This window comes from Cheilinus undulatus, linkage group 2 (genome assembly GCF_018320785.1).
Source record: "Cheilinus undulatus linkage group 2, ASM1832078v1, whole genome shotgun sequence".
NCBI lineage: Eukaryota > Metazoa > Chordata > Actinopteri > Labriformes > Labridae > Cheilinus > Cheilinus undulatus.
Genome location: NC_054866.1, coordinates 1,248,339 through 1,260,442, shown reverse-complemented (window position 1 = coordinate 1,260,442; position 12,104 = coordinate 1,248,339). Strand labels below are relative to the sequence as shown.

The window sequence follows — 12,104 nt, the reverse complement described above, 5'->3', positions numbered from 1 at the left end:
AAGGCATGTGTGAGCAAGGCAGCCTACAAACTTGGCTCAGTTACACCAGTTCTGCCAGGAGGAATGGGCCAAAATTCCTGCAAACTATTGTAAGAAGCTTGTTGAAGCATATCCAAAATGTTTGACCCAAGTCATACAGTTTAAAGGCAATGCTACCAAATACTAATGAAATGTATGTAAACTTCTGACTCACAAGAAAATAATAAAAAAATGTCTAAAAAATGATCTCTCTCATTATTCTGGCATTTAGCAAATAGAAATAATTTTGGTAATCCTAATTGACCAAAAACAGGAAAAGTTTAATCTGATTTAATGTTAGACGATGAGAAAAAAAGTTTATGTGCCTTTTTATATAGTGTATGTAAACTTCTGGTTTCAACTGTAAAGGCAGTAAACACGTGTATACCAAAAACATTTGCAACTGCAACAATGTCTGGGAGAAATGGTGTATTTTCTGGAAAAATTCCAGGGATGCCAATACTTTCATCCATGACTGTATGTGCATTTTCTTCCCTCCCCTCCTCCCTGATTTAATTTGAGAAAAAGGATTTTGGGATGTTTAGTAATGTTCTATGTGCTTTTTAATGGATGTAGAAAGGTCTTTATTGTTATTTATTTTCACGCTGTGCTTCAGTGGTCAATGGCAAGCTCCATCCAGCTGTGGATCACAGAAAGCTTTAAAAAGTCACAGACTTCTTCAGCACCTAAAACAACCAAGCACAAAAAATTGTATCTACATTTTGCACAAATGTTTTAAAAATCTTGATGGTTTTAATCATGTCTAGTGTTGCTGCTGCAGGATGCGGTGCATGATTATTAATGAACTTGATCATTTCTCATCAGTGATCTACATCAGAAAGAGAATTTCAGTGTTTTTAAGCTCTGGATCACTTGAAAGCTGCTGGTGCACATTTAACAGTTTGACTAGAGAAGTCCATACTGCGGTGCCAGATGTGCCGTGCCATACCAGGTTATATGTACCAAATTAGCCTGATATCATTAACAGGAGTTCTTTGACCACTCTTAAAGCATCTTTACCCACAGACAGCAGTACTGAAGGTGGAAATGGGCACATACTCTCAAGGCATTTATCATAAAAGACAATAGATAAAGTTATACTGAGGCTATTTTTTAAAACCCCAGGACACGATATTACCGGGTACCACCCATTCCTTGTCAGAGGTCGACAGAATTAGGAATTTCTCACAGTTTCCTTTGGTCTTGGCGTCTTCTCTTGGTGATCTCCATTTGCTGGGTCCTGTTTCTCCATTGTGGTCCCCATCTTTCTTCTTCTTGGACAGACCTCTGGACACCTTTGACTTCTGAGAGGCTAAAGAGTAAAGGAAGTTCTGAAATCAGCTACTGTGGGTTCCACAATAAATGACAGAACATTTTCAATGGTGTGAAATACGTTCATAGAAAAGCGTCTGCCCACCCCTGGATGACGACTCGTCCTCGGAATCAGAGGAGCTCTGAATCACCGCTGCGCGTTTGGAAGACCGGGCTGGGTGGTGGCTGCGACTGCTCTTGTTTGGCTTCTCCTCCTCTTCCTCCTCTCCTTCCTCATCGTCATTATCTGACACTTCAAGGAGTTTGATCTTGTTTACAGCTGCCCTCGCCGTTTTTCTTTTAAGTGACTTGCGAATTGCCGTTTCATCTGCTTCTCCATCAGAGCCTTCCGATACAGTCCCATCCTGGTAGTGGCGTCTCTTCCTGCGAGACGACCTGCTGCTGTGGCCATTCACTTTTGCTCTGCCTTCTGGAAACAAGAGTTCGGATCGTCATTGGGAATTTATTACCCTGGTAAGCTGATGACAGCTGTTAGGAAGGTTACCTGGGTGCTTACCGTCTATGCCAGCGCTGTTTCTGGTCTTCCGTGTGCTTCTGCTGGTTTTACTGGGATAGCGTGGGCCTGAAGACTGGGAGGACATCTCTCCATCTTCACCTTCACTGTCAAGCTCCTCCTCAGGCTCCTCCTCTTCCTCCTCCTCCTCCTCTTCACTATCACTCTCTGCAACTGGCAAGGATAACACATTTCCAGTGAAATCACTAAAAGATTTCAGTACTGAATATCAAACCGTGATTAGTTTTTCTATCTACTGCCTAAAAGCTAAAATTTAGGAGTCTGGTGGACTCCGGTAGACTGGTGGAGTCCAGGACTGAGACAAGTTACCCACAAACAAGCCCCATCATGGGCAAAACATATACATTTATATAAATCTGCAGGTACAGGCTAAAATGAACAAAACGTGGGCAGCAGCAGGTCAGGAAAAATAAAGGGAAATCAGAGATGAAAGCTATCTGCACATTTTTAGACCTAAACCAGCAAATTACTTTATCTGCCTTATTTGATCGGACGGGCGAGGAGAGGCAGGAAATAAGGGGAGAGAGAGTGGGGGAAGACATGCACCAAACATGCACCGGGACCAGGAATCCCCTGACCAGTGTGTTGAGGACTTTAGCCTATATCAGGGGTCATCAAGTGAATGTGCACAAGGGCCAGACTTAGTTTTGACAGAGACTCTGGGGGCCCGACTTTGGGCTAATTAACATATTATTGTATTCGTTTTAGTATATTATGTTGAATCCCAGATAATGGACATCCCCAACTGCAATTTAGTACCAAAATTAACCCCTTTTTTGAGACCTTTTAAAACCTTTTCACTACTTCATTCGGCTATTTCTGCAACATTTTTTTGCCTCTCTTAACCCATTTTGATAGTTTTTGACACTTTTTGCCCATTTTACCACTCTTTAACCCCTATTAGCCACTTGCCTGCTGATTATTGCCCCTGTGTGCCACTTTTAATCCATTTTCACCACTTTGCCAGACTATTTTTGGTATATTTTTGCCACTTTTAGTTCACTTTTGATACTTTTACCAATTGTTGCCATTCTTCAATCTTTAATTTTGGATCAACTTTTGCAACTTTTCAACTATTTTTGCCACTTTTTAACCCTTTTTCATTACTGTGTTTGCACTATTTTTACCAATTTTAACCAAGTTTTGATACTTTTTGCCCCCTTTACCACTTACCAATTTTTGGTAACTCTTCTCACCACTTTTCCAGCCAATTTTTGTCCCTTTGTGCCACCCCACAGACCATTTTGCTGCTGTCTAACCCCTTCTCACCTCTTTTTTTTCTGGCATTTCTGCAACATTTCCACCTTAACCCACTTTTTGAAATATATCTTTTAAAAAGTTGCTAATAATGGCTAACAAGTGAATTTTTGTAAAAACAACAACAACAACAACAACAAAACAGATCAAATGTTTAGTCATTCTAAAACTTTTTCAATATTAAATGTTATTATATTAATTTAGGGGTGGGTTTAACAGCTGCAGACATTTAAAGCCAAAAAATACCCTGAAAACCACAACATTGTCTGAATTTAATGATCTTCCAGGGGCTGGATAGGAAGCTTTGGGGGCCTGATATGGCCCCCTGGCCACCAGTTGATGATCAGTGGCCTATATAAACGGGTGCAGGCTGCTCCTCCAACTGAGCTGAACAGGCCCCTTTATAGATCTGCTGCAGTGCTTCATAACCACCCAGTCGCTTGTTTTACCCATGTGCAGTGAGCTGCAGAGTGAACCGTGGCCTACAAGGTGAAAATTCTGTTCCTGAGAACCTAAACATCAACAAACACTGGAGTAGGGATGCACAATCTTAAGCATAATACTGGTATCTGTAGAAGATGGCTTTAAAGATGTTTGCATCAGCAGGTATAAAAATTTCTGTATCTTTATGGCCCCTTCAAATCAGTAGAATATACAAATGTATAAAAACGTGAAGCTTGAAGTTTGTGGAGTTTCTTCTTTTTCGATCGTCATTCCTTGAATTCTTATTCTTAGGTGTGTTCTAAGGCACTGCATCTCAACTGCTCTAGCCTCAAGACCCACCAATATCTTGGATGACAAATCACGACCCAAATTTCCAAAAATCTTCAACAATGCATGTTTAAATAAATAAAAAATTTCACTTAAGATCACGGCTGGAACAGAAATTATGACGGGAAGAAGTGACAGGACAAAGCTCACGTGTTACACCCCCCCTTTCTCCACGATAACATGTAAATTTATGACAATTTTCCAGAGATTTTGAGAAATTACTTCATTAACACGGTAAAAGCAGCTCTGTTATTGCAAGAAAATGAGAAATATCAATAAAACAATTAAATTTACCCCTTATCACAATAAAACATAGTAAAATCGTCAAGGGGGAAGCCTCCTTCCTCTGTGTTCAGTCCAGTTAGTCCCACCACACCTCCAGAGGGCTGAACAGTGATCTCCAGTATCCCAGAGACCCCCTCTCCATGCTAACTCTCACCACCCACCATGCTAACACGGGGATATCATTATCTTACCAACCTTACCATGAAACACACACAACCCAAACTGCCTCAACAGCACGCCACCTTCAACAGACCCAGGCTCTGTACATGCCACTCCAGGTTGCTGATTCTAACCTTCCCTAACACTCACGATTACAGAAAGACAACTACTCCTGGTACAAACACTACACATGAAACTAAAAAAATACACAAAGGACAAAATGATAGAGACAGAGAGAGAGAGCTTAGCAATAGGGTGAGGCAGAGCTCAAAGTGAGCTGCCCTAGGCTAACACACACCTGCCTGGTGTGGCTTGATGACTGACTGGCCTGAACATCTTCATCTGACATCTCTTTAACCATCTTTCACAAACTCTGTCCCTGCATCATCGGAATTATAACAGCTGATCTTACAACAAACCCTCTACATCCCACTTCTACCAGACCAGTCCAAACTTTCCATCTACAACATAAATGCTAATCAACATACATGCATTTTTGTAAAAAGTAGGTGCATTGGTTACCCCTGCAACATCCAGACTCCTGTATGTCAGTGTTGGCTTTATTAACAGCTCAGACATATTTGTCATGGGACTGTGTGCACCGAACCAAGACCCCAGAACCATGACCGTTCAGGATGACTATAAAAACCATAACACCCCCATTATCCATAGACCTAAGTCTGGAAGACTCAGCATATTGCATATCAGCATTTTTGATGAACAGAAAGATGTCTCGCACACTGCATGGCTCCAAAAATACAATTATTTATTGCACTAACGTAGTGCAATAGAGTCTGATATAGAGAAACTGTGCTCGAAACATCACTATGTTGGTGCAATAAATAATTGTATTTTTGGAGCCCTGCAGTGTACGAGATGTCTTTCTGTTCATTTCTGCCCATCTTGGCTTGGACGTGCATGTAGACTTTTCTCCTTCTATATCAGCATTTTTAACCTTACCACTACCATCTAATCTGTAAATACTTTAAGTGAAAACCTTTATCCTTAATCTGTAATTTGTTAAGCCAAACCTAGATTTTTTTTAAATGTACCAATTATAAAACTGTAATCTGGTTTTATTCTGATATTACAGTGCTTAACAAATTTATTAGACCACCCTAACCCTAACCAAAGTAAGGTTTATGCCACAGCTGCCCTAAATTAACAGCATCGGTAATTACCAAAATCATTTTTGATGTTTCTGCAATGGTTAATACACCAATATGTAGAAGCTCTTTAACCCAAATGATATTTTTAATGCTAAAATGGAATTATTATTGTTATCCATGAATTTACAATTTACTGATTTACAGAAAAACTGAAAAAATATTTAAGCACATTAATATTTTTTGATGAATATGTCAAATTAAGACAAAATATGAGTTTTAGTGGTTGAATGTTATGCTTGATTCATTTCTGACTTCTCAGAGAAGCCCAGTGAGCCGGCTCAGATTTGGGTGAATTCAGTTTGAAATTCCTCATTCCTGTTCAAAATGGTAAAACATGGAGAGCTGACTGAAAATGAAAGAGTCCACATTAAAGCACTTCATGATGCTGGATGGTCTCTGAGACAGATATGACAGGTGGTCTGATACATTTGTTAAGCACTGTATATGAAAAAATATAATTTATAATCTATTTAGACACTGCTTTGGCAGTGCACACAGATTTTTCATGCCAACCAAGCTCACTGAATGGAACTGAATTAAATAGAACTGAAAATTGAATTGAGAGAGAGAGAAGGAGAAAGCAAGTGCCCTGGTATTTGGGTCTGCTGGTCTGTGTGTGAGCTCTGCCATGTCTGTCACTCAGTGTGAAGCGCTATCCTCGTGGAAACAGATTAATTGCACAGTAAATAAAATTGTGTTTAATCCCAGGTTGGGTAGCAGGAGTAATAAACACAGTTCTGTGGCGGATCTGTGTTCCAGTTGCATGCAATAGCAGGTGAGGTTTCAGGACTGAGCTTTACAGGTGTAGGCAGGTGCAGGTCCTAAACCCAGGACTCTTGTTCCATGAATACTATCCTCACCCTTTTTCCTCGCCTTGGCACGCTTGCTTCGTGTAACTCTTGCCGTCTGCCTCAGATGATGGTTACTTGAGCTTCTCTGACTTTTCCCCCCTTCTGATGCGCTCAGCTCGCTCTCACATTCAGATTCTGGATTAAAGTGACAAAGAATTAAACTGTGGAACCTTCACTTCAATGTATTTTCACCCAAAGAGAGGTAAAGAGAAGCACAAGTCAGAAAGAATAAATTATAAATTTGATAACAGGTAACTGACTACACTGCTACTGATGTGATCGGATGCATCGGTTGCTTCCATGTGATACAATACAATACAAGAACTTTATTCTAATTGATGTGATACGGCTGTTTAGATATTTGCCTTAATGTTGAACAGGTTTAAGTTACTAATACAGTGATGTTTAAATGTACAGGGAGAAGGAGTTATGAAAGCCAAGTGCCATCCTATGACAGGAACATTTTAGGATGTCCTCTCTTCTTTACCTGGTGTTGATGAAGCACCTTTGGAGTCGTCCGAGGAGCTGTGACCTGAGCTGCTGCTTAGACTCCTCTTGGTCCTCTCAGGAACAGACACTTTGGCTGAGGTAGATTTGGTTGATGACATCGGCTCCATTTTTTCCTGAGTTTTTAAAGCAGCTCTTTTTTGACTGAGAAAAATAGAAATTTCAGATATTACTCCTTAATGGAATGTGTCACACTCTAAATTATAATTCAGTTCTGTATTAGTTTCATAAAAACAGAGAAGATGTGAGCCGGTTCAATGAGGACAATCTGATCTGAATCTGCAGTGTTTACATCATTTTAATCAGTGTCACTGGACATGCATGCAGACAAGCACAGTAATGCCATATGTCAACGAATGTAATATACAACCCCAATTCCAAAAAAGTTGGGGGGTTGTGTAAAATCTAAATAAGAGAAAATAAAAACAGAATGCAAAGATGTGCAAATCTTATAAACCAATATTCTATTCTTAACAGAACAAAAACATATGGGATGTTGAAACCAAGACATTCTTAACCTTGCAAAGCAGATGGATCCACCCATTTCTGTGTTTTTCACTGGTGAATCCATCTTGCAAAGCTCCCATCTGAACCATTTGGGCTCGGTTAGAAAGTGACAGGACCAATAAGTGATGAGGGGCAGTACTTTCAGGCACAGCACAGTCATGACGTAGACAAGCAGCAACAAGAGGCCGGTGCAAATATGACGGAAGACATTCGCGTGGATGCTGCTAAAGCGCCAGTTTGATCAGAACTTGCAGACATTTCTCCATTAAAAGAAGAACAAAGAACAGCAGTGAGTTGTTTTCTTTTTAAAAACCACGAAAGTCGTGTACTGACATGTCTACAGCCTCCATGGTTCGTGTTATGCAGTTCTCTACGGAGTCTACTCCTCAGTAGCGGCGCCCCTCGTTAGCCACTATGATGTCACGTGTTTTGTTGCTCTGATTGGCCCGTAAAGATGTAACAGAACTTTCATCCAGTCACCCTCTGAGTTTTGTTTTTCAAAGGCTCTGCCCTTTCCCAAACGCCTATGGAAGGTTTTCCAGATGGAAGTGTAAAACAAATCTATCTGGCCTGTCAGGCTAAGACATTCTACCATTTCATGAAAAATATTTTCTCATTTTGAAGCGAAACATCTCAAAAACAAATGGACAGGCATCAAAAAGGCTGGAAAAGTAAGTGGTACTAATGAAAAACAGCTGGAGGAGCATTTTGCAAATAAGATTAATTGGCAACAGGTCAGTAACATGACTGGGTATAAAAGGAGCATTTCGAGACGCAGGGTCAGAACTAAAACCAGGCAGAGGTTCACCAACCTGTGTCTAAAAATAGTGGAACAATTTCCGAAAAAATTTCCCTCAACGTAAAACTGCTAAAACTTTGAAAATCCGACCATTGGCCGTACTTAATATCAAAAGGTTCCGAGAATCCGGAGAAATCTCAGTGAAAAAGGGACAAGGCTGAAGGTCAATGCTGGATGCTGGTGATCTTTGGGCCCTCAGGGGCCACTGCATTAAAAACAGGCAAGATCAACAGTTCACCTACCATCCACAAAAGAAGTTAATTCTGGATCATGCAAAGGAGAAGCCATATATAAACACAATCCAGAGATGCTACTGTCTTCTCTGAGCCAAAGGTCATTTAAAATGGAAAAATGTTCTGTGGTCAGATGAGTCAAAATCTGAGATTCTTTTTGGAAATCATGGACGCGGTGTCCTGCAGACTAAAGAGGGCAGGGACCATCCAGCTTGTTATCCTGGCTCAGTCCTAAATACATCTCTGATGGTACGGGGTTGCTTTAGTGCCTATGGCGTGGGCCGCTTACACATCTTCTCATATCAACAGAAGAGTCAAGATGTGGTTTGCCTGCACCTTTTGGCAACAGAAATCATTGGGAGCATCATAAAAGGAAAAAGTCAAATAAGAAACCCAGGACTGTTGAGCAGCTAGAATCCCACACCAGACGAGAATGGGACAACATTCCTCTCTCAAACTCCAGCAAGTAGTCTCCTCACTTCCCAGATGTTTACAGACTGTTGTTAAAAGAAGAGAGGATGCCACACTAAGATAAACATGGCCCTGTCCCTACTTTTTAGAGATGTGTTGCTGCCAATGAGCTAATATTTTTAATGAAATGGTAAAATGTCTGAGTTTCAACCTCTGACATGTCGTTTATGTTCTATTGTGAATAAAATATGAGTTTATGAGATCTGACAATTGCTGCATTCTGATTTTATTTACAATTTTACACAGCGCCCCAACTTTTTGAAGTTGTACACAAAGCTGCTTTCCATGTGATAAATCACCAGCTGGCTCAAACAGACCTGGTTGTTGCAGACGTCGGATCCTGCTGCTGTGTTTTCTTGCGGAACCTCTGACTACGTCGGAGTCGATCACTGCTCTTTACGACACTCTTGTACTCCGATATGATCGTTCGTATCTGCTCCTCGAAAAAGGCAGAGAGTCGCAGAGTCATGCTGTAAATCTAGAAGAGAGCAAAAGACAAATCCCATGAACAAAAGTATTCATCCATAAAACCTGATAGTTCTTTATAGTCAAAATCTAAAGGAGCATTAACAGGGGAGCTCTGACCATCATGTTTATGGCTGTATCATTCCCTAGACAGCCAATCATTTAATCCAAAGCCTTACTAAACCCCTTACCTTGGACCGTTTATTGGGTGTGTAGGCTTTAGCATTGGCAAATATGAGTCTAGTGTCTTTGCACAGCTCGATAGGGTTTTCATAGCCGTCCGTCTCCAAGGTCCTTTTCACCGTGCCAAAGTCCATTGGTGTATCAATGATTTCGTGGTAGTCCTAGATTTGCACATAAGCATAAAATACATGTTATCTTGGGCAAAGCACTGGAGCACACACCTTTAAATGACAGTGTAGTGTGCTTCTTTTAACCTACTGGATAGTTGAGTGGATCCACAGGCTGTCTGAATGGTTCTGAGTCCTCACAGTCAAATATATAGTTGAGGAGATTCTTGCATTGTTCCTTCCAGGCGTCTCTGTCGGGCACGACCTCTGCAGAGCGCTGCAGATATCAACAAGATATTTCAGAGATAAACTTTCTGCTACCACTTCATCATTTACAATCCATCTCACCAGAAATATCAGCCATGTGACGGTGAGGTGACCTACTTCATTTTAGCAACACTTTTTATTAAGACTGCTTTTGGAAAATCCTTCTGAAATATGAAGGACCTTGCTTTAACGATATAAGCTGAGTTACCTGACGTAGTCTGTGTCCAGAGGATGTGCCTGGTGCTTCTGTGTCCTCTTCCTGAGGGAGTAAAAAAATATTGAACATCAACAGGACTGCATTGCCTGCATAAAGGTGTAGCTGAAATCAACCAAACTTCTTCCTCTCTGCTGCCTTTTACATGTAGTTGATAGCAGTTACCTCATCATCATCCATTTCTTCAACAGCATTGTAAATCTCCATGATGTCTGTGCAGCCGGGGTTGCTGTTAATGTAGGAAAACAGCGTAAATTTCATGTGCTAGACGTGTTATATGAAGCATGTGTTGCTATAAACACCATGTAAAACTTACTTGATGAATTTCTGGAGGACATTGGAGATAATCCTTGCAGAGTGGGCAATCTTGCTGCTTGGCTCATTGAAAGTGCGGGCATTGTGTGCAACATACCTGACATCCCAAATTAATGCTGAAAGGCGTCTGTGGATGACCAGAGCAAACATTACACCGTGTCTCAACAATCCATGTAAAACATCAGCTTTTTGAATGTCAACATTATACAAGTTCAAATGAAACTAAATATTCAGATTATATTTTCAAAGTCCAGCATTAATCTTTCACTCCATGGAAGGCTGTCTTTGGACGGAGCTAAACCAATCAGAAAGAGGACAAACACTTATCAGGTTGGAAGGCAGAGTGAGGGACATGTCTGTTAGGCTGGCCACACGCTAGAGGATTTTAAGCTCAGTTTGAGGCATTTTCCTCCTCCGATGATCGTGAGGACGTATCCCGAGTGCAGCCTCATTGCAAACTATTATTTGTCTAAATAATCCTCGTGTGTGTGGTGTCAGCACGATTGTTTTACTGCTCCAAATCACATCATAGCCTCCGAAACCCTGAATCATAATTATCAAACATGTTTGATATTTAAGATTCTAGGTTGTACTGCTACAGAGTACCCACAACAACTAGTGACGGCGAGCAGACGGGGTAGCGTCACCAGGTGGGTTATATGTACTTTCACCGTTCACAACCAAAAACACAACTGTAGTTTCATCCCAGCCAGGATTTCATCCTGAGTTTTTCCCTTGTTTTATGATTTTTGCTGCACCTGTAATGCCAGGGCAGCCTGTTGAGGAAGAACAGTAAGAGGGATTCAACAGACTTCTGTGTTTGTTCTTATTCTGAATTCCCGTGATCACCCGAGGCTGGCAGGTCGGCAGGCGTGTGGTCTCCAATGATCTGACGGTCTGGCTGAGTAGTCTAGTGCAGGGGTGTCAAACTCAATCACAGCAGGGGCCAGATTCTGGATTCAGGTCTAACCTGAGGGCCTAACAGGGTCACCTTTTTAACCATAAACAGTCAACCTCATTTCCATTTCCCAATGGAGGATGTTTTTTATCTGAATAGTGTGATCAGTAGAAAAAAGTAGAGCTTATTGAGTTAAATTATTCTAAGTTGTTGTCTATCAGGAAAAACAAACAAGAACAACACTTGGAGCAGTAAAATAAATAATCATGATAATGAAGAGTAAACAAACGGACAGCCCTCAGACTCTCTGCAGGTTTTAACGTCAACATTGATGATAACTTTAGTTAGTTTGAACAGAGTTAAGGTACAATTTGTAGAGGACTGCTCCCAGTGTGACGTGGAAGAGCAATTTTAAGAGCATTTGTCCCCCATTACAAGAAAATCACCACTGAAAACAAAGCGTTGGTTTTCTGTTTAGTAAATACGCCTTGTAAGGGGATGTTTTGTTGAACAGAGTAAACAGCGGCGCAAGACAGCGCTGCTCTTTTCATCTTGTTATAGGATAGAGAGCCCCCTTGTGGCAGAATGTCCAGACCCAGTGTATAAGAGATGAACTGCTGTAGACTTCAAAGAGACTGACCTGTAGAATCTGTTGAGGAGGCGGAGTCTGATGGTGGCCAGGTCAGTAGGATAGGCAATCACAGTGCAGTAAGTAGGATACTGTATTAAGTCAACTGGACCAGAGAAGGGGGCTGCAATCTCTGTAGCCAATAAAGCCAAGG

At 41.1% G+C, this 12,104-nt stretch overlaps 1 protein-coding gene across 6 annotated transcripts in view; it reads right to left on the bottom strand.

Moving 5' to 3' along the window:
• brwd1 (bromodomain and WD repeat domain containing 1) overlaps nt 1-12,104 on the bottom strand; it is a 60,003-nt gene that overhangs the window by 5,515 nt on the left and 42,384 nt on the right. For 5 of the 6 annotated variants that reach the window (XM_041803119.1, XM_041803147.1, XM_041803156.1 and 2 more), the window contains 12 exons: nt 11,963-12,083; nt 10,426-10,551; nt 10,275-10,338; nt 10,104-10,154; nt 9,780-9,905; nt 9,530-9,682; nt 9,191-9,351; nt 6,844-7,007; nt 6,366-6,491; nt 1,847-2,017; nt 1,436-1,759; nt 1,208-1,330 (listed from right to left, as the gene is read on the bottom strand). In XM_041803119.1, the coding sequence (XP_041659053.1) occupies nt 1,208-1,330; nt 1,436-1,759; nt 1,847-2,017; nt 6,366-6,491; nt 6,844-7,007; nt 9,191-9,351; nt 9,530-9,682; nt 9,780-9,905; nt 10,104-10,154; nt 10,275-10,338; nt 10,426-10,551; nt 11,963-12,083 (1,710 nt within the window). The remainder of the gene's footprint in view (nt 1-1,207; nt 1,331-1,435; nt 1,760-1,846; nt 2,018-6,365; nt 6,492-6,843; nt 7,008-9,190; nt 9,352-9,529; nt 9,683-9,779; nt 9,906-10,103; nt 10,155-10,274; nt 10,339-10,425; nt 10,552-11,962; nt 12,084-12,104) is intronic. The other variant, XM_041803128.1, reaches the window with a different exon arrangement.